The 23,175-nt window shown below is 41.9% G+C and overlaps 1 protein-coding gene across 1 annotated transcript in view; it reads right to left on the minus strand.

The window, feature by feature from the left end:
- Window positions 1–20,413, minus strand: part of SETDB2 (SET domain bifurcated histone lysine methyltransferase 2) — a 62,691-nt gene extending 42,278 nt beyond the window's left edge. The window contains exons 1-12 of the mRNA XM_054398898.1: window positions 20,265–20,413; window positions 19,457–19,516; window positions 18,400–18,522; window positions 15,806–15,865; window positions 14,976–15,075; window positions 13,388–13,954; window positions 11,694–11,813; window positions 10,378–10,547; window positions 9,732–9,960; window positions 8,023–8,104; window positions 6,975–7,083; window positions 5,867–6,198 (exon numbers count right to left, since the gene is read on the minus strand). Coding sequence (XP_054254873.1) covers window positions 5,867–6,198; window positions 6,975–7,083; window positions 8,023–8,104; window positions 9,732–9,960; window positions 10,378–10,547; window positions 11,694–11,813; window positions 13,388–13,954; window positions 14,976–15,075; window positions 15,806–15,865; window positions 18,400–18,522; window positions 19,457–19,516; window positions 20,265–20,295 — 1,983 coding nt within the window. The 5' untranslated portion in view covers window positions 20,296–20,413. The remainder of the gene's footprint in view (window positions 1–5,866; window positions 6,199–6,974; window positions 7,084–8,022; window positions 8,105–9,731; window positions 9,961–10,377; window positions 10,548–11,693; window positions 11,814–13,387; window positions 13,955–14,975; window positions 15,076–15,805; window positions 15,866–18,399; window positions 18,523–19,456; window positions 19,517–20,264) is intronic.
- Window positions 20,414–23,175: the final 2,762 nt, after the last annotated feature.

Consider the following 23,175-nt stretch of genomic DNA (forward strand, 5'->3'; position numbering starts at 1 on the left):
AGGTTTCATTGTGAGCAGAACTGGTTATCTCTGTTTAAGGTCTGTTATCTCTACTAAAGGTCCATTTTTAACAAGTTTAAACTTATGCTTGCTGACATTGTTGAGAATTCCAAGATCATCCTGCATTGCAGCACAATCCCATGTTGTTTAAACTTAAAGCACCCAAAATGGGTCCAGAAGCAGGTCCAGAGGAGGGCCACGAAAATGATCGGGGGTTGGAGCACCTCTGCTATGAAGACAGTCTGAGGGAGCTAGGGTTGTTCAGCCTGGAGAAGAGGAAGCTTCAGGGAGACCTAATAGCAGCCTTCCAGTACCTGAAGGGGGCCTACAAGAAGCAGGGAGAGGGACTGTTTACAAAGGCCTGTCGTGATAGGAGGAGGGGCAATGGCTTCAAACAAGAGAAGAGCAGATTTAGATGGGATGTTAGGAACAAGTTCTTTACCATGAGGGTAGTGGAACAGGTTGCCCAGGGAGGTGGTTGGGGCCCCATCTCTGGAGATATTCAAGGTGAGGCTTGACAGGGCTCTGGGCAACCTGATCTAGTTGAGGATGCCCCTGCTTACTAAAGAGGAGGTTGGACTAGATTAACTTTAGAGGTCCCTTCCAACCGAGACCATTCTATGAAAACAAACTCAAAATACAACTCAGGGCCACAGGTACCGTGTTTGGTCATAGTTACACAGCAGAGATGCAACACAATTAAAAAAGGACTAACCCTAAGCCACGTGGACATACCGGTTGTGTCTTGGCTGCAAGGCTGAGAAACGTTTCCTGCTTCTCTTTCATTTTGCAGTATGGCTGCAGGCTTGAACTCTCTACTCCATGGCTATGGCAATCTCTCCATAGGAATGCTTCATTCCCAATTGCCTAAATCATCACCAACTCTTGCAAACAATACCCCTCTCAGCTCTGTAAAGCAGGAAATCCAAAGAAAAATCTGCTAATAGTTGAGCAAACACCAACAGACAACTCTGCATCATCTGCCATGCATGCCTTCCACAAACTGAGGAAGTGAAGGTGAACTGCAGAGCCAGCTTTAAACCCACCTGTGACGGAGACACCCGATTCCTTGACCAAACACTTAAGACTCCGAAGGAAGCAAACAAAGGCCTTGACTATAACTGGGCCAAAAAACGCTCTAGTTCCAACCTGTTCTCTGAAAACCCACACAGGAGCAAGGTGACACAGTAATCACTAATGCATATGGACTTGGAAACTGGAACATGTAACACCTTGATAGCAGGTGGTTCTTCCAAGACTCATTTATCAAGGAACAAACAAAGTTGCAGGTACAAGGAGTCTCATGCTTACCTTTCCCACTGCAGGTAATTTGATAAGACAATTATTTTGTAAGCATGACAGCCTAAGTGAGCTGCCTTAGAGCTCTGCCTACTAAGAAGCAGCCTGTTGCACAGCATGACCTCCTCTTGAGCTGGGATGCTTTTCAAGGTTACTCCTTGAGGCTGAGACCCCTTACCAACTGCAGATGATTGGTAAGTGATGGGCATCCCACATAACTTTGTATTATAGTACACTGGATTTTGTATTGGTTAACTTCGAATCGTTATTACAGAGGAGTAGCTAATTCATCCCTGGTGGTATTTAAAAGATGTGATGATCAAGGACATGGTTTAGCAGCAGACTTGGTAGTATTAGGTTAATGGTTGGACTCAATGACAATAAAGGTCTTTTCCAGCCTAAAGAATTCTATGATTCTGTCAGTATCGTCTGCAGTTACAGTGAACCTTGCAAGTCTCACTTTGACATTTTACTTCAATAAACCCATTTTTACTGATTTTTGGTGATGGTTCTTCAAGCAGTCCCAATTGCCTACCTGCAATACCACCTTCTTTGCACAAGGCTCCGACATATTCAAAAGCTGCACACCTGCACACTCATCTCTTGCTCCATTTCAGAGCCACCTCCTGCATCTATGCTCAGTGTCACCTAATGTAGCTTGTCTCTTACCAAGAAATCACATGGCAAGGACTTCTGTGGTCCACTTGTCTCACACAGTAACATATGGCACTGAAGTGAGGCACACTCAAGGACTTCTTTGTGCATTACAAACATGGAAAGGAAAGCAACCCAACAAAATTCCAATCCTTTCTCTCCTGCAGCAGTGGGACTTCCATGGTTCACTGTACAGCATGAGCACAGCCCTGCAAGTGTTCCAGTTAATCTCATTTCTGTTCAAGATGACCTGTCCCACTGGATCCATCAGGCTTAGGTATATTTTAATAATTCTTAGCCCCCAAAACAGGCAGACTGGCATTCATAATGGTTTTCACAAAACTGAGTTCTCCTAACTCAGCACTATGGAAGGACACAGAAAACATCAATTAACTGTTGGTCTGGTATCACTCATGTCAATCCTGCAGATGGCACAGAAGCATTATTCTTTCAGTACACTCTGAAAATGGTGGAGGGGGAAAACTAGGAGCACAGAAATTACCTAGGAAACATTTGATGTCTGTTCTTACAGCAAAAGACAAACAGTTCCAATTCTGTAAAGTACAAAAGTGACATTTAAATATAAATTTACAAAATAATCAGGTGAAAGGCATTTTAGTTTAATGTAATTAGCACCACTTAACTGTTTAGTAGCCCCTTCCAGCATATACAACTCCAGATACAAGACATGTTGACAGTAGGAAAGCCTTGCCTACAACGTTTTTTTCCTGCACTTCTGAACTCCGCAGTGGCAGGAAATCTCTGTCCCTGGCATGCTTCCAGCTTCATAACCATAATCCCATGTGAGTTCAGTTCCAGCTTTCACAAGCCTAAGAAATAAAACACTGAGTCAAGTTCTTTGAGCTATGGGAAAGAGTACTGTGCTTACAATTAGTCACCAGTCACACACATACAACCCCCAAAACTTTAGGGGGCAGCTTGTCAGGAGAAAACCCAGTATTTCTGGCACACACATTCTGCTTTGCCTAGCAGGGCTATGGAGAGTGCAAACACCCACACCTCAGTGAAAAAAAAAAATCATTGAGAAATGTGAAGGGGTCTGAGTCTAAACAACCTGCTCTAACTCTGAGGCTAAATCTAGGAAACAAAAATGAAACAACAACAAAAGAGAGAAAACACCTAAGTGAATATAACCAAATGAGAACACGTCCAGTTTTGTTAATTTTTGTTATGTACAGTGTATCACTGAGGTTTGAACAGATCTCTAGATGCACTGGTGATGAAGACTATCATGTTTGATCTGACAAACTGTGTTTTAATGAAATTGCACTATGTGCACCAAGCCTAAGACTCAGAATTAAACACATACTCCTCATGAACCAGCTTCTCTGACAGTACACAAAAGAGAAGAAATTTCTAAGGTGTAGGAAATTAGTTGCCCAAAGTGAATGGCAATTTAAATACTTTAGACTAAGATGCTGAGGGACAACTGAAGGAAAATAAAACATAATTACTTCCTTCTTTGTCATACTCATACAGTATTTCTCACTAGATATGATATAAAGTATGTCCAATGAACTACCAAGCAGCAAACTGAGAACAAAATGAGGACTCTTCAAACAACACATAACTGCAATTGTACTTGCTGCTTTAGGATGTTCTGGAAGCCAGAAATGTAGAATAAATAAAAAAGGTGACTGGGCAATTTAATGGAAAATACACAACTAAGCTTGATGGTCTAGAGGCAGTTCTTAATGTAGAGAAGCTGTTAAGGGGTGATTGCCAGAAAGCAAGAGAGACAGCCAGGGGAATATTCCTTCTTCCCCAAATACCTTCTGCTGATCATGATTACCTCTCTCCACTGGCCTCAATCCCCATTACATGTTTCTTTACAGAGTACTTCAGCAAGAAAGCCTAGCTAAACCAAAATTTTTTTCTGATATATTTCAAAACCTTGTCTTCACAGTTCTTGGAAGCCCTCCTCAGTGCAATCTACAGTATCTGTGTCAGTGTGGACTGTGCAACCCTGTGCAAGGTTCCACAGAGGATCAGTGTTCCCTGGGGTCACTTTGTCTGTAATATATTCGCTCCTCTCTATAGTAAGTTTTCAGCTAATACTACTGGTGTCACATGCATTCAGTTAGCTTCATTTACACAGTTTGTCGTCTCTCTCTTGGCAAAAACTGCTGCATTCTTGTGTCTCACTGGCACCAGCTCTCTCTCAGTATCTCCCTTTCTGTCATCTTCTAATGGAAGACCTGTATCCTTTGCTTTCAGAGCAAGTTTTTAACTCTTAGTATCCTAATGCCACCTCCCTAGGACATGTTGAGCTACATAGATTCCCACTTCTCTTGATAGCTGTGATGAAAGGGCCTGTAGCCAGTTTGGCTCACAAAGTGTCTCATCCTTAAGACCCTGCAGGATCCAATCCTGCTGTGTGGAACCCAGACACAACACTGGGATCAGTGAATCTCTACTTTCAGAATGACTATGCTGAGTTAAGCCAGTTTTTCCACTGAATATTATCACTCAAATGGGCACATCAGAATTAAGCTTTTCCACTTTACATTTCAGTGCAAAACTGAAGAAAAACTCATTAGTGGTAATCAACAGCTGTATTCCTTCAGTCGTTATGCACAATGAGGTCACCAATAAGAAGGCAGTTTTATGGTTTCATGATCTAAGCATCTGCCCCTCCTTCACATAATTATTTCTTAGTAACTAAGCACTGCTTTTCCTCCTAGTGTCCTGAACGAAGAACATTAAAATTCCAAAAATCCACCTGTTTGTGAAGAACGCCACCCATGGGAAACTTCTGTTGTGAGTCTCTACAAAGACGCTTTGTGCAAAGAGATTTGGGCAGCAGCTGTGCTGTAAAACAGAATATTTGGCTTAGAAAAGGTGAAACACCTCATCGCTGGCTGAAGAATCCATTTCGTGTCAGGTATGTATCATTATTACTAAAGGTAGTTTCTTCCTTCCCTTCTCCAGCCCACTCAGTGCCACTGACATTTCTGCAGTAAGTATGTCTCTTTTAAAGTATTATTTCCATTGCATTGTGAAAGTACTGTTGCCTAGGAAAACCAAGTTCTTTTATCAAGTTTTCCTCCAGAAATTTATGGTGAGAATTAATCTTTGATTCAGGACACACCACAAATAATTAGCAAGTGACAGATACATCTTGCTGTCAGCCAGGGCAGCAGTGCTAAGGAGCAAATATAGATGAAATTATTACATATGTTGGCAAAGAGATACAAGATATGAAAGATCATTCACATAGAAACACATGGATACAGAAGATGCACTACTAATTGTAACACTGTATTACCCCTGCAATAAAGAGCAGCTTAAACACATGCAAGGATTTTGCTTTAAGACACATATTCATGCTAATGAAGAGAAGTTCCTTGCAGAGTACATGCAGTTGTGTCTACAAAACATTTGTCTTAGCTGCAGATACTTGGTATCTCACTACTATTTCTTGTGTATGTATGTTCTTAGGACATATGTATGACAGACCACTTCTTGAGCAGTACAGAACACTTATCCTAAATGAGAACAAGCTAGAATTTACAATGGTTGATGAACAAAAAAAAAAAAAAAAAAGACTGGGAGAAGGCTTGTGATTTAACAAAATGTGGCATTTACACTCTGCACTCCTAAAAAGGCTGTTAAAAAAAGATTCAGGAGAAAGACATCTCATTACAGGAGAGTACTTAGCTCAGGAATCCTGGGGGTGCCAAAAAACTACAAGTAGTACGTAGCATACATCACCTTATGGAGGCACTAACAGCTGGTGTGACCCAACGTGCTGTTGGGTCACTTGGATTTCAGGGAGCACCACAAAGCCTGTGTAGTTATGTGCCTATCACATAAATGGGTTTTGTACAAAAGCTTTCTATTTTTTTATTTAAGTAAGATAACTAAGAGAAACACGGAACTTTTTACTTACGTTGAGGAAACGACCCACGTTTCCTTCTTTTGTGGCATCCAGTATATAAATATTCTTTTCATTAGTGTTCTCCAGAAGCATCCTGTCCTTACCAGACTCCTCACAAATTGTAGCGTGTTTTGACCACCTGTGATTTTCCTCCTTGCAGTCAATTTTTAGCGGTACGTTTTTGGATGGCCTCACAACACATGTGTCACCCAGCACACCTGACTTGCCACAATCACCACCCTGCAGAGACAGACTCTTTCTTTTGCATTCTGCTTTGTCCACATCAGCAGATTCAGTTCTTCCAATTTCTATCAGATGCTCTTCCTTCTCCTGCTGATCGGATTCTGTCAATGCACACAGAAGTTATTTTTCAACACCAGTGTAAAGCCAAAGCATTTCCTTTGTTTGGCTCTGAACTCTTATCCACCCACCCTTAGTTCTCCAAAACGTACACAGTTTCTTTGCTATTTACAAGTCTGTAACACAACTGCCCTTTTCCAGGCCTCTCTCAATCCTTCCATAAATGGCCGCTTCTGGCTGTAATGCCTAAAACACTTGCTCAAGCCTATTGTGAGAGAGACAGTCTCTCAGTTTTCTAAAATCCCACACCAGATTTATTTCTTCCACATGCTTTTTATCACCATTCTCCACATTAATTCTTGAGAGAATCACACACTTAAGACAGAAACAAGATGCATGTGCCAATAGTATCAGTTTCACACTATGTCTCCAACTTGAGGTCCCCCCACTCCTGCATTACCTCATGTTCAATTTTCCTTGGCTGGAACACGTATTGGGTGTGACACAGTAAGATTTGCATGCCTGACTTTCACACAGTTGCACTGTACTTGAGAAGCTGCTCCCAGGACTGTCTAAACATGTTCCAGGATCAACTCTGCGGACAAAAGACTGGCCTGTACCAGTTATTGTACTGTACTATGCAGGACAGCAATATTTTCTGTTCTACTGATCTCTCTTAAGACAGCTTAAGCATTATGTAGGCATCATTCTACTCTGAGAATAGACTCAGATCCAAAGATCAGTTTCTACATTTTAATTCTATCACCTGTTGGGACATAATTGTACTAGAAGTGCAGTATTTATAGCTCTGCAAACCTACTTTCTTTTCCTTTCTTTGTTCCACTGGTTAGTTTTGCTTTGCTTGACTGATGAATCCGAGAACTATTATCTTCATCTGAGCTGGCACTGTGCAACAGTGTATCAATTTCCTTCGAACAGAATAAAAGACAATGAAAAGGCTGTGATGTACTGTTCCTATATGCAGCTCTGGGTCAACACAGGATAGCAAGTGGCTTTCAGTACTCCAGGGTTAAATTTTCAAACCTACTGCAACATACGGCTGTGGCCAAGTTTCAAATGTCCATACATTTACTGAAATACATCACTTACCTTACTTTCAAATTAACCATCAGAAAAAACCAGAAGTAGGTCCCCTCTCAATAAAACATTTAAATAAGTGCTTAAGTGCCAACAATTTCACCAGAATTTTAACATTGTGTAAGTTGCTGAACCAAAGCCCAAAGAGTTTTAATAGAATGAGATGCAGCAGATTTCCCCTCTTCCACCATAAAAAGGCAATTAAGTTATGGGAGCTCCAGAACAGACAGCATGGCCAAATGTTAGCATGCATTTCTTCAGTGCAATGAAACCCACAGAGTAAGTTCACCCCAATTTCCCTCCTCTGCGTGTATTTGTAGGCAGCACTTCACACCCAGGTCAGCTTAAATTCTCCCAACTGTGCCACTGCATGACAAAAATGCATCCAGCTTCTGGGATTTTCTTTTCTCCCTGCTATGTTACTCTTCAGGGAGACATCTGGCTCCCTAACCCTGAAATTAGTTACAACAGGGGGTGAAGGGGAAGAATAGTTCCTTAAGAGTCTCAAGGCCGGGGTGTAAGTAAAGGGTGGAGAAGGGGAATGCTGTAAGAACAGTTAGTGCTGATTTCAGGGAACATGTTGAAAGATTGATAACGGAGAAGGGATAGGATGGGTATAGCTTCCAGCATGCCAGCTTAGCTCAGTGTGACACAACCTCATGAAGATCATTGTAACTATTTAAATGTGTAAGTTCAAAAGGTCAAAATTAACATATCTATTCAACTCAGTGAAAAATTAGTATGTTAAAGCCATTTTTTATTATTATTACCATTTTAAGCTGGTGGTCATGAAAAGCAACTGTTCTAGTTCCAAGCTTTGTGGTTGTGACACTTGAATTCCTTCGATGAACTCTGTACAGAAAGATCAAAAGAAAATTATAGAAGACAAAAAAAAGCCGTAAGTAAATCTGACAACACACATTTCTTTAAAAGTCTCTAGTTCATACATAATTGACTACACCATATAGCAGAAATAGAAAAAACTCAAGCACAAAGGAATCTCACAGAAGAAGGTACAGGAAGGACAGAAAAGAGTTTTTGGCATATACATTTAAAACACCTAAAATCATATTCATTTGGATTATGCCTAAGTGCAGTAGAAAAGTTTTGAAACTAATCATCTGTACAACATCTAGCAACAACTCTGTAACTCTTACTCAAAAAAAGGTCCAACGTATATATATATGTCTTCTTAACACAACAAACCATCATGGTACTTCTTTGGGCTACTGACAACAGCAACAAATGATACTCTTCAAGGCTTTCTTAAGATTTAAAGCCCTCTGTAATTCAAAAGGTGCAAGTAGCCACAAGAAGTTGTGACATTATTAACCTGTTTGTCCTTATAAAGGCAACCCCTTTGGATGACTGACATGATCATGCTTAGCACACTGAAGTCCTCTCAAAGGTTTCTCAGTTCAGCTGTATTGTCATTTCTTGAGACAGAATTAACTGGGGTATTTTGTCATTTTTTTATACAAGCCACATCTCAATCACTTTTATTCTCAGGAAAGAAAATTTATGAGATTTAAGGTAGCAGTGCAGTAAACACAGCTTCAAAATTGTGCTTGCATGCAATCATCAGTAACAGCATTTACTAAAAGTAAAATCCAGCTGATTGCCAGTAATTATGCAATTTACAAAATTAGGTTCACAAGATACTGAAATGCAAGTGAGAATATACTAGCAGCTGTTTTTAAAAGTTGCCATTTGCAATTTCATAGTGCTTCTCAAAGATCCACCATGGTTTGTGACTATGCAGTGAGCAAGAATTTGCCATCATTTATGACTAGTACAAAGAAAGTGTTTACAAAGTAGTGTGACAGAGCAAAGAACAAAGTTTAAGTAAACAAGCTCCCAACTTCCTTTTGAAAAGACTGCAGCATGCTACTGACAAAGCCACACAGCTGTTTTGTAGTAATTTTATTTCAAGAATCCTGATAGACTATGAGGTCCTGACTAAAATGAAAACAGTACCAGAACTTTTGCATAATTCCCTGCAAAAGTAAGGTGTTGTCAGCCTCCTAATGGGAAAGGTTAAGACTCCTACCACAAAAGGTTATGTTACAAAGAACAAGAGGTTTAGAGACTGGGAGCGACGGATAAGACAGTTAGTGGCTAATTTGTTATCAACTCCTTCATCAAACCAAACAGGTATCTTTAAATCATTTATCTCAAGTACCTTTCATTAACTCTTTCAAAGTAGCATGGCAAATAATGCCCTCAGCAGATAAGTACATCCAGAAGATAAATTTGATTTTCAGAAAATGCCAAGTGGTACACACAGTAAGTAAAATTAATAGAGGAAAAATTCTGTCCCACTAGAAGAAGTAATCAGGAATTAACAAAAAAGTTGAGAAAGTAAAAACCAACACACCCAGCTGAGGACATTCAGTTCTCCTCTTAAGTTTTATAAAGTACTTTCTAGAATAGCAGAATATTAACTTTGCTATGTTTAAATTTGCTTTGGTAAACTTACAGAATTGATTTTTTTTTGTTATCCACTATCTGAGACAGAGGTTCCTCCTTCTCAAGAATGTCACTTTTGCCAGTCTGCACCAGTTCAGTTTCAGAGTCTGAAAGATCAGTGTCAAATTTCCTTTTTTTGGAAGAAAACCCATGGCCTCTGTCATTCACAGCATGCTTCTCTTTCAGCTCTTGACCAGTATGTCTCAATACTTGATCTTCAGCTTTGCTCATTAATCTGCCTGGAAGAAAACAAGAAGATTGTTTGTTTGTATTCTAAGATGGGTCATACCCACTATAGCACCTCAAACTTACATTTTAAAAAATACAAGAACATTATTTGGGGAAGCAAAGTAAGAAGAGAATTATACTGAAGGAAGACCTACCCCAGCACAGGATGTACAAACCTGTGTGGGAAAAATCAACAGTCTAAGATAGGCTTTACTCCAGAACATTTTGATTGTTTGTCTGGCACCCTCACACTGAGGAGTTCTTCAAGGCTCTCTGTCTGGTTGATCGTCTTGTAAGTTAAGATTATACTGACGCACTACTTTTCCAACCTTACATTTCACTGTTTGCTTCTTTAAAAAAAAAATAAAAATCAGGGCATAGGCTACAGGAGAGGGAGAATTATGCTATACATCTTCATCTTCTGTTACCTGAGTAAGTGCAAACAAACGTCCCCTTGTCGATATCATCTAGGCAGCGGACGCCCCAGCCTTTCTTCTCTGTGTTGAACACTTGCAACCTGACTTGAATGCCATGCTGTACAACTCTGTTCTGACACATCATCTTGTCACACCCACACAACACACTACACTCATAAATTCTGTCAAGGGGCAGCAAAACAAAACACAATACAAAAGAATGCATTACCAAAACAAAGTTGTCATTATTAATTTCCTTCCAGAGCATTAATAAGGCAGCTGACTGGAAAAGATAAAGACACTGGCTCTGAGTCTCATGTTATTCTTGATTGCTGACTCATCAAACTTAAGAGTCTGTCAGATTGTGGTATAAGTAGACAAGAAAATATAAATGCTATCTTTCTGTTTTACAGGAGCAAATCAAACAGATGCAGAAATCCATGTAAGTACTTCATTCTACGCTGGAACAGATTTTAGCAAAGACAACCTGTCTTCTGCCTGGACCTCACTGCAACTGTCATGAGTTTGGTATTTAACAAAATATTTCTATAAGAACTCACAATTCTGCCTTCTCCCTTCCCTCTGCCCTGTCCCCCCCTCCCCCCCCCCCCCCCCCCCCATTTGCTTCTGGGTTCATTAGCAGCTTTAATTCTGTACATCAACCATAAACATCACACAGTGACAAGGGACTGAAAGGGGCTCCAAAAATCCAAGGTTATTGGCACCTTCCCTAGGCCACATATTAATCCATGGCAAAGAAAAAAGGGAAAGGGCACACTTGCAGCACTGCAATGGCTTTGGAGATTCTTAAAAGAAACACACATCACCAAGTCTTGGCAACAGCAGCTGGCAGGTTATTTCTTTGGGACTCTGGTCCTACAGAGAAAATGAGTGGACAAGATACAGGGCAAAACTCAAGGGTGGCTACTGCTACCCACTTCTTTGGTTAATATACACTGTGATGGTCTTACGACAGACCTCCTTCCCTTGTGGCAGGCTTCCTTGCCCTCTCCCTTCTTCCTTCTGCATGCCGGAATGAATGAGTACATGGGCCAGATACGGCCAGAGCTCCTGGATCAACTAATACTATGTTACTCTTCACACTCTTCCTGGACCTTGAAACAAGCTGCAGTACAAAAGCATGTTTTCACTGCTATTATTCAAGCACATAACTTATTCTTTATCATCCTGCCCTGTCAGTAAAATTGTGACAAAAATGTGACAAAAAATTGTGACAGAAACTGCAGGGTTTTAGGCCTGTAGCACTTAACACTACAGGAGTAAAATAAGAGCATATAAATAACAGTTAATAGCTTGGTCTTTCTTACCCACTAGGCACAGGTCCCTCCAGTCGTTTGTAACTGTACCCATGGGATGTTTTACTACTTAGAAGTAGAGAAATTTTACTACAGCCTCTTGCAGTTAGCTGTAGGCATGCACATTTTGACCTGAAAAGTAACAGTAAAACATCTCAGAATGTATTTGGGGTAGTGCACATCAAACAAATCTAGATAATTTAAAATGTACTTGATGACTATACACACACACACAAGCATCTACACCAATACTGCTCACACACACACACCCCTTTTACTTGCCTTGTTATGTGTCCTTTCTAATAATCATGACCTCTCCACCCCAACCCCATTCTTCTGTCAAGCTCCTTAAAAGGTATATGCAAATGGCTGAAGTACAACAGAAATTATTATAAACAGGGAACTGTCAAATGGATTGAATGAATTTATGACACAGTTCTGGCACAGTATTCTGGCTTTTTAGCCACTACTTTGTTACCTTCCTCCCACCCTGGCCCCAGAGAACTGAAGAATTTCGGCTGAGGAGTGAAAATTTGAGCAACTTCACAACTCCAAACCCCCACAGCATTTGTGCAAAGAGCAATGGTCCAAATCCTCAACCTCCAACTGCACATCAAAAGCATTTGACTCTTGGGAGAGCTCAGTGCAAAGAACCAGCATGCTGTGTACTTTCTGTTCCCCACTGTCCAGCTGAATCTAAGTAACCTAAATTGCTGAAGCTTCCTTACTCTAGGCTTGTAATTTCAACCTTTTGTAGGTCATGGGCAATTATACTGCCCATCAGCACATGCGACTGCTCTAGCTATCTATAGTATAAAATAGATTCAACACCAGATGGCACCTACAGGCAGAGATCAGACCAAAGACAAATACCCTTCAAAAAAGGCAGACACTAACTGTGGCAGATTCTCACAAAGCAACACACAGCCCAGAGGTACCAAGCTTTAGAAAAAGGCAGCAATGAGCCACACCATTTGAACCGTTCAGAACAGGAGAGCAGAGCAAAAATAGAAATAGGTAGATTCAGATTGGAGGTTAGGAAGAAATTCTTCACCATTGAGGGTGATGAGACACTGCAACATGTTGCCTAGTGAGGTGGCAGAAGCCCCATCCCTGGAGGGTTTTAAGGCCAAGCTGGATGTGGCCTTGAGCAACCTGATTTAGTGTGAGGTGTCCCTGCCCATGGCAGGGGGGTTGGAACTAGATTATCCTTGAAGTCCCTTCCAACCCTAACAATTCTATGATTCTATAAATGTGTTCTGTGACCACAGGGTTTCATAGTTTCTGTTTAGAGAAGAGGAAGGATGGAATATAGAGGTTGTGCTCAGTAACTTTCTAACTTCCAAATAATGTGATCTCTCCAGGCTGTTGCATCTCATATCTAGGATACCATGCCACAGCAGGAGCTGCAGCAGCAGTTGTCATGCAGGATCCTTCCCTGCCTGCCAAGAAAACAAGCCTTCCACTGCTGGCACAAGACTGTTCCTTCCCCACTCCTTTTCCCAAAAAGAGAGGTCTTCTAGCCAGCTCCAGAGTGGTGTAAGTCAACAGAGAGCATGGCCTTAGATATGGCCACAGATCTTCCAGGAGCATTGGCCTGTTGTAACTTGACACTGTTTAGTACTGTGCACCTTCATGCTAACACCAACACCCTGCTATTGAGGCACCATGCATCATTTTGTCTGGGATTAGATTTATCTACCTACCTATCAATGCAGCCATCTGTACAGTCACATGAATCAACAAACATGCTGGAGAAATTGTTGAGATAGTATCCACGTGGCCACGATGCCCTCCGGTATTTGAAATAAGGTAATCTTGCACGGTCAAGATCGTTACAGAAGGAAATGGGCACAATCTCAGCCCCATTGCTAATGTCAAAATCAAACACGAGGGGTTCAGGATTCCTGGTGTTCCTGCCCAACAGTACGTATGTGTTGAAAGAGAAGTGATCAACAAATAAGAAATTGCACCCTGTTTCAAACAAATAATTTTGCACATCTTGAAAGCTTCTCAGACTCCGACCACAAGGAGCTTTATAGGTCACATCCAGTGATTTAGAAAGGCAGTCTGCTTTTGCGTGGCGTCTTTGAAAGTGAAACAGGATTGGTATCTTAAGAGGATTTTCGCCCTTGAAGGAACCTGCTGCTTTGTTGGCAAGACAAGCACTAGAGCACTGATGATTCTGATACTTCAGGTTTAAAGGTGAATCTTGACATTTACTAGACTCCTCTTTACTCCTTGAACCCGTTTTTGCCATCTCCTCCTTTCTACTATTAGGAATTAAAAAAAAAAAAAAAAAGTAAGTAAATAAATAATGAAAAAAAATAGCAGTATCTTAGATAACCAGTAAAACACTCAGGTTTTTAGTGGTTCAATATTATTATCACAGGAAAGAAACAGTCCATTTCTAGAAGGCCAAGGGTTTCACTGAATAACTGTTTGCATGTGTTACTGTCCTAACATCATATAAAGTCATATTCAATGGCATTAAAACAGAAAATTAAAAAAGGCAACAGATTCTTCCCAGAGAGCATTTATATAGTTAAAACACAAAGGGCATGATGAGGAGCAGCTGAGGGAACTGGAATTGTTTAGTCAGGAGAGGAGCAGGCTGAGGTGAGACCTCATTGCTCTCTACAACTCCCTGAATGCAGGTTGCAGTGTGGTAGGGGTTGGTCTCTTCCCACTACTATCTGGTGATAGGATGGGATGAAATGGCCTGAAACTGTGACAGGGGAGGTTTAGGTTGGATATTAGGAAACATTTCTTTCCCGAAAGAGTTTGTCAGGCATTGGAATAGGTAGGTCAGGGAAGTGGTAGAGTTGCCCTCCCTGGAAGTGTTCAAGAAATGTGTAGACATAGCACTTTGGGATGTGGTTTGTTAGGTTGACTACTGGACTCCATGATCTTCGAGGTCTTTTCCAACTGAAATGATTCTATGATTCTAAGAAGCTAAGTTACGTGCCTGACAATCTGCAGTCTGTGAAAGCCCGAGAACTGAACTAAAAAAATTGTTAATCCCTAACCTTGCTAATCCTCATGGATATTTATTCACGATCTAGTAACCTGTTTTATCTGCAACATTCCCATAAAGTGTACTGTCTACTGAAAACCTCAAGATTTCCATGCAGATCAAGTTAAAAATATTATTGCTTTTGAAAACTGGCATGGTTCAATCTGAATTTAAAACATTGAATTTATAAATACAAGACAGATAACAAAATCTCTCTCAAATGCATGGAAGAATGAATGTCAAATAAGGAATTGGAAAAAAATGGTAGATGCACTGACCTATGAGAACCTTCAACAGAGTTTACAGTGTTGTCATCTGTAAGATGCTGCAACTTGGGTTTGGTTCCCTCTATGCCATCTCCATCAAACACATCACTTACTGAAAAAAAATGAATGTAAGAAAAAACTTCAGCAACCCACATTTTGATTAGTAATGGAACTTTATAGTTACTAAAGAGGTTTATTGCCAAAATACATTAAACCCAGTGACTTGCTATGAACTACAGTTAAAGAACATGCTAGCAAGTGTCTACTAAAAAGAGAAGCTGCTTTTTATAAAACTTACACAAAAGTCAGGTGCTTGCATATAGGTGTGTGAGTTACTAGCTGACACATAACACACACTCTTGCACTTTTGCTCCAATTCCTCCTTTCCTTTCCTTCCCCTTCCCCAAAGAGGGTAAATTTAGGTGTGCAATGACAAACTTGACAATGCAGAAATGTATTATAGAGGTTTACTGTTTTCACAGACCACCAGGAGATTTGCACATGAAAATCTTTTATGTGCATAAAGACAAACGAGCATTTGAAACACAGAGATTTCTCCTCATTATTTGAGGTAAAATGATGTTAGGGTATTACAGCTAGTGGAGCCACACACCAGACAACTCTGCTTACTAGTTCAAACTCTTTTCACTTGGTATGAGCCAGGTGAAAGTCCACAGTCCAGTACCTGATGGATCTAATAATTACATTTTTTTTACCTTGTAATGCTAACAGCCTTCTTAGATCCATTTTATTGATTTCAGTGAAAGGAAATAAGCTCCTGGTAAGTAAAACGTGACAAATTAAATCCATATACCAAATAAATAAAATTGAGATGCACATACCATTTGTTAAGAGATCACCTAGATTAGCTTCATTCACCAGTGCCCAGGCCTGCCAGCATTCTATGCAAAAAAAAACCAAAACAAAACAGGTATGAAGTGTAATTTAAGATAATAGGGACAACGGCAATAGGGAAACAAAGTGCAAGTCCTCCAGAGATGCTTGTTTCCTTCATATGCTAATCGAGAGCATTGCAAGACTGAAACTAATGGAAACCTTTTGCACCACAGTCCTTAATAGACACATCTACAAATTACAATAAAATTGCAACTCTTGTTAGTAGTTATGAATCAGTATTGAATATCCTCCATCTTTTGGAAAGCTGCTGGAATGTTTCCAAACAGACACAAACCAGCAGCCTCCAGTGACAGTAATATGTGAACACAATTTAGAGTAAATTTCTCTTTACTCTGTCATCAGATTAGACATCTTCCAGCTAAGAAGGGGTGGATCTTGGCAGGCCAAATTAATGTTACTGCCACTGGTAGAAATAGCCTTCAGATAACATGAACATAAAGAGACCAACCTCACATGGGGAAAGAGATCTCGACCTCTTACCCCATGCAACAAACATCACAAGGTAATACACAAATGTCAGCAAAATCCATGTGAATACTTTCATTCAACATTTTTACAGGATAAAGCACAGCAAAATTCAAATTTAACTGTCACAGATTTACCATGTCATCTGGGGATTCAAGTTCAGCTTCTATCTATGCACTGCTGTAATATTTTGTTGTAAAAATCAAGATGTGAGAGCTCAGGAACACAAAAAAAAATCCTACCAATTTACAGCAACTGGTACAATGCAGTGGGTGTGGCTATACCAGTTTCAAAGTATCTCACACTACTGCACATTTTCTTGCACAAAAAAAGCAGTAAGAAAAACAGATCACAGAAAAACAGACTTAATTTTTAAAAAGTGCTTTTTCTGAATTAAATAAACCAAAAGAAACCTGTGTACTGCTCCAGTCTTGCCATACTTTGTAGTTTGATCTAGACAAAGAAAAGATTGTTCTTGATTGAAGTAAGTTAAATGCACTGCTGTCAAATTTGTCTCCTAATGTTTCAATTTATAACAGTCTCCAGCATTAAATAATACTTGTATGATTATAATCACACCCCAAAACCAATCAGTTCACTGATATCACCCTGAAAGGCTAAAATTTCTCATGACAAACAAAATACAAGACACTGCTGGTATTTCATTACTTAAGAACAAGCATTTCAGTTTCATCTTGTGGCTTGGACAGCAGCACTCTGCGCTGGGTTAGGAACTGGCTGGAGGGCCGAGCCCAGAGAGTGGTGGTGAATGGTGCCACATCCAGCTGGCAGCCTGTCACTAGTGGTGTCCCCCAGGGATCAGTGCTGGGCCCCATCCTGTTCAATATCTTTATTGATGATCTGGATGAGGGGATTGAGTCCATCATCAGTAAATCTGCAGATGACACCAAGCTGGGAGCAGGTGTTGATCTGTTAGAAGGTAGAAGGGCTCTGCAGAGGGACCTTGACAGGCTGGACAGATGGGCAGAGTCCAACATGATGGCATTCAACAAGTCCAAGTGCCGGGTGCTGCACTTCGGCCACAACAACCCCATGCAGAGCTACAGGCTGGGGTCAGAGTGGCTGGAGAGCAGCCAGGTGGAAAGGGACCTGGGGGTACTGGGTGACAGCTGTCTGAACATGAGCCAGCAGTGTGCCCAGGTGGCCAAGAGAGCCAATGGCATCCTGGCCTGCATCAGGCATAGTTTGGCCAGCAGGAGCAGGGAGGTCATTGTACCCCTGTACACGGCACTGGTTAGGCCACACCTTGAGTACTGTGTCCAGTTCTGGGCCCCTCAGTTTAGGAAAGATGTTGAATTGCTGGAGCATGTCCAGAGAAGGGCAACGAGGCTGGTGAGAGGCCTTGAGCACAAGCCCTATGAGGAGAGGCTGAGGGAGCTGGGACTGTTTAGCCTGGAGAAGAGAAGGCTCAGGGGAGACCTCATTGCTGTCTACAACTACCTGAAGGGAGGTTGTAGCCAGGAGGGGTTTGGTCTCTTCTCCCAGGCAACCAGCACCAGAACAAGAGGACACAGTCTCAAGCTGCGCCAGGGGAGGTTTAGGCTGGAGGTGAGGAGAAAGTTCTTCACAGAGAGAGTGGTTGGCCATTGGAATGGGCTGCCCAGGGAGGTGGTGGAGTCACCATCCCTGGAGGTGTTCAAGAGGGGACTGGACGTGGCACTTGGTGCCATGGTTTAGATAGGCATGAGGTGTAGGGTGACAGGTTGGACTCAATGATCCTTGAGGTCTCTTCCAACCTTCTTGATTCTTGATTCTTGATCTGCTTAAGAGCCATGTTGTTTGAAAAAGTACACAGATAAAATGAGAAAATGGCAAAGTACACCCAAAATTATTAGTCTTTTTTAAGATTAATTGTAGAGTTTTTATCATGTACCTTTTATAGTAGCTATATTTTTGAAAGTGCTTAAAAATGCCAACTACTACATAAACTAAATTTGGAGATATCTGAATTGTGGCAGTTATCACACAGTCCTGCACAAAGCAGGCCACAGATGCCTTGCAGTCCAGCATAACCATTACAAGGATTTCAAACCTTGGTCTGTGGCAGTTCCATTCTTGATCTTTTGCTTTAGCAACAGCAGCACATTTTGCACCTGCTCAAATATGATGTCCACTCTTCCATCCCCCATTTGTGTCCAAAATGTCTTCAAATCACCTGTAATGCAAATTTCTGTTTACAAGTCCATAAAGCTTTCAGGGAATCTAAAACCACAAGTAGCTCTTACCTGACCTCTTGAAAAAAGCAAAATTGAAAGCACTTTGTCTTGTAAAACACTGATTTGGTGCTTTCAACATTATTTCATGAGCTTTTATAATCAAAGACATTTTTTAGAAGTATGAAAAGATCACAGCCCCATTAGAAAAAAATACCCAAACCACGTTTTGTAAATGGTATCACAAATACAAAATATCAAGAAATTAGTATATTTAATATCTATGTTTAAAAATATACATTCCAAAATTTTAGTAGGAAATTCCCCCACCGCAGAGTAAAGCCGCTCTCTTGATCGCTCACCTAATTTCAGGTATTTCAATATATTTACTAAGTCTGGATAGCACTGGTGGATAGATTACTCCACAGGATGAGTGGAAGAACACAGTTTTTAATTTCTGGGTTATCAGTTATAATCTTGTGCAAGCCAAATGGAAATAAAACATGTAGTGATCAAACTACTCATTCACCTTGGAATTACTTCCCCAAAGACCATGCTGCAGTGCCCCAAAACTCTAGAAGCAAAAATTTGGTTTTGCCTGGAGAAGCAAAAGTGGCATATGACATACATCATATAATTCTCATTTCAGAAAAGACAGATGTCCACATCACCAATCTTTACAGTGTTAATGCTGCTTTTGTCAACCCCATTCAGGAGGAGAGAAATAAGCAGACACAGGGCTCCTCGTGCCAAATACCAGAAAAACACTTGTGTGTTTCCTATAAAGGATCTGTAATGCTGCTGGCTAACATCTTACACACATGCCATACAAGAAAGCCACAACTATTGTCTTCTGGTTATCATTTTCACACCAGAAGTAATGCCAAAAATATATACTACCTTCCCCTTTCTCTTCATAAATCCACACTGTACTACCTTCAATCCTGTCCTCCCTGGAACTGGCAAGGTCCTCCACTTCCACGCAGTCCCACGGTACTGCAAGAGGTGCAGAATGACCAAGTGAGAGATCAGGTGAGAAATTAAAAATGGTTGTAGCTACTTAGTTTTTTCAAAATTTATACAAGTAAATACTACAGCAGCCATCACTGAACACAGCATGAGAAAACTGTCATCCTCCTTCCAAAGAGGCCTCCCATGTTTCATCCACACCTGGCTAAAAAACACTCAAATGAAACAAGTCATGTAAGGAAGTTTTATTTGCATAGGTCATTTCTTATTATTCCTCAAGTATGAAATTCTCAGAAGATGAAGCCATATTTTCCAGCATTTTCAGCTGATCCTACATATTACCTAACATTACCTTCCTATTACCTAACGTTTCTCTGGGTTTAATTTTTTTAAAATTTCATTAATGCTGTCAGTACAGCAGTACCAGAAATAAACTAATTTATGTAGCAAAAATTAAAGCTTTTTAGGTAAACAAGGTAAAAAAAAAATTACTGAATCTGTTTCTTAACAAATGCAAGATAAAGCAAGTCATCTCCACTGTAATAGCACTATGGTGATACAAGGCAGCATTCTTAGACAACGTGGAAAATAGCAAATTTCTGACTAGCACCACTGACGACAGAGATAAAGCATACCTTATTTCTAAGGTAGCTACTTACTCTGAAAAAACTTTTCAAGAAATTTCATTTGATTGACTGGAAAAATAGGTTAAATGAAAATTTAGAAAAGTTTCTCACGAGATCTGCCTAATGACTGCTCAAAACATTTATTTTACCTTTTTTAAGCTTACTTCTTTTCTCTTCCATCTTCTGAGGCAGCTGCCTGGAGGGTTGTTACACTCTCGGAAGTATCACTACAGCCGAGCCCAGCTCAGGTAGGCAATGGTGCGTTGTTCTCCCTGTCCTCCAACACCACTGCAGGGTCAATGCGTGGGGCCTGCAGAAAGGAGCCGGGCACCCACTCGGGCCGGGAGTGCTGCACCAGCGCTTGCCAGCGGCGGACCATGAAGTGCACCTGTAGGGCGGAAGAACGTCTCGTGGGAGCGAGCCCGTAGTGGGAGCGAGCTTATGGTCAGGGGCCACCCTGGGTTGGCTCTGGGACACTCGCACTTGAGGCCTCGCCCCAGTAACTTCCAACCGCCTCTAGACAACATCACTCATCTGATCTAGAGACTGAGAGAAAAATTAAAGTCGCGCGGCGCCGACAAAAGGCGACACAGACCCTTCCCTCCCTACTCTCTCAGGCACGCGTTTCCCGGGGTGTAGAAAGCAATGGGCTGAGCCCTGGGGGCGGTCGGGCCGATCTCTCCCCTCGGGTGACAGGTCCCATACAGCTTCGCACCCGGCATTATTTACCACCGCAACGCCAGAGAGCATTCCTGAGGGACGGCGCGGCCACAACAAAGCCGGAGGCCAGGGTCCTGCCTGCCAGCCACCCCCTTCCTCGTTCGCCCCCGAGCCCGCCTCTGTTTAACGGTACCTGTGGGAGTCGCACGGCCGGACTCGGCCGCGCCGCGCTCGCCCGCACACCCAAGCGCGCTCCAAGGCCGCAACCTCTCACTGCACCAGTGTTGGTGGCCGCCAGGGGGCACTGCCCCACCACCAGCGAGGCCACCCCTCTCCACGCCGGGCTAGTGCGAGAGCACATGCGCATAGGCTGCGGCCCACCCCTGCGGCACAGGCGACCCTGATAGGCACCGCAAGTAGGCAAATCCTTAATGATTGGACGACGAAACCTTCAAGTTATAACTACGCCAGCGTCTCCTCTCTCTACGTAAGGTCAAGGCGGGGCCGGGCGGCAGAAGCGAATGGCTGTACGCAGGAGGTGGGTCGCACGTAAGAACGCAAAGCCTTTGTTTCTTGCTATTGGCTGCGATCGGGGGGGCCGGTACGCGGGGCGCTGGCCAATGGGGCTGCGCTCGAAGGGGGGGACGGGGTGGGTGTGGCCCAGGGAGGCAGTGGGCGCGCGGGGAAAGTCGGGAGGCTTGAGCTGTGTTCGGCATGTTGGGGCGCGGGGTGAGGGGAGGGTTGTCGTAACCCCCTTGGTGGCGGTGGTCACGGCGATACGGATTGGGTACTGTGGGAGTGCCGCCGTTTCTGCACAGCACCACCTGGTCGGGGAGGGCGAGGAGCAAGGTCTGGGTTAGGCAGCTGGTCTGCTAGAGTGAGTGTTAGGCTGGAGGAATAGCTCGGCGGCTGTTTTGGGCCTGGTGGGGCCTACCTGGCCCGAGGTAGTAGGGGACGTGGTGTTTCTTAGTGTGTGGCGTGAATGAGGCAACCCGCTGGGCTTTCCCACACTTGTGGGGCTTCCCACGGCTGACATAGAGGTTAGCTGTCCCTAGACCCCTGTAGGAAAGTTGTTTTGGGTAAAGGGGTTCTGGCAGCTGGTTGAGCTCAGTGGGGCTGAGCACAGAGTTGGGAAACGGGGTAGAATAAAAGCGTGTTACTGAGGGGCATTTGATCTTTTTATTTCTGTTCAGCAAGTTAAAATATTTGGTAATTTGGTTATTGTTGGTTTCTGCCATGTGCCTTTGCTGGTTGCTGCTGTGCCTATGAAGTGCTAAATTACTACTGCCTTTATGATTCAAGATGTGAAAATGAGTTTACATTGTCCTTAAAATTTTTCATCAGTGTAATTTCACAAGTGTCTGCGTCATAGCTGTGTAAAAGAGAAGCAGAAATGAACTCGCTCATAAAAGGTGGAGATGGTGGCTTGTCGGCACTTTTTTGTCACTTCTCTGTTTACCACCACTTTAAACTCTGGAGATGATATACTCAGATAATTGTCAGAGCATTTCCAATCTTGTGGAAAATAGATGAAAAGCATTTATTCACTTAGGGAGTACAAATTTGGTTTAGCTATGGAGGAATACTGTGTTTACATGGCTTAGAGCCCTGGTCAGACCCTGGATCCTTCAAAAGATTTTGATGTCCATCTGCTTTGTGCTTTATAAAACCTTTTAAATATTTATGTAAGCATGCCCAGATCTTTGCCTTTCTGAAGTCCACTGATTAGCCCATGAGCACTGCCTAACTCAAGAGAGAAAAGACATCTAACAGAGTGTTGGGAATGGGGTGTCTATGTCTTACTAGTATGCATAATATTACTAATCTCCCAATAAAAATAGCAAGTTATGTATTAAAATGAAATATTTCTGTCTCCTTATTTATTTTAAAATTGATTTAGAGCTTGCACTTGGAATATACTACATTATGAGATGATTGCAGCTGAAGTAGTTTCGTTTTACTGAATTGGTGATCTCTGTGCATGTGCAAGTGAATATTGAGCGTTAGGAAACTTGTGGCACTGCAAACTGGATACAAAGAGTATATGAAATGCAGAGAAAATGGAGCCCAGCATTGTGATGATTGTACTAATTAGAAGTTAGTTTAAAATACTACTTCCTTGTGTAGTTTTCCTTCCTTAAGTGCCTTCTAAATGGCTTCCTATGTTTACCTGCTTGTTTTGAGACCATGTGCTAAGCAATCAGTAATATGGAGATGATACATCAATCTCATAAACAATGAGTGTTGATGCATAATTATATTTATGGTCAGATAACAGGGTTCGGTGTGTCTGCTTGCCTGATATGATCAAAGTGGATGGTTTCACTGGGGTTTTGTGATGATGAAGTTGGCATGGGCTTTGTGGTCATGACCAGGAAATGAGCTTGAGCCTTTTTTGAG

Source organism: Indicator indicator, chromosome 1, assembly GCF_027791375.1.
Source record: "Indicator indicator isolate 239-I01 chromosome 1, UM_Iind_1.1, whole genome shotgun sequence".
Taxonomy (NCBI): domain Eukaryota; kingdom Metazoa; phylum Chordata; class Aves; order Piciformes; family Indicatoridae; genus Indicator; species Indicator indicator.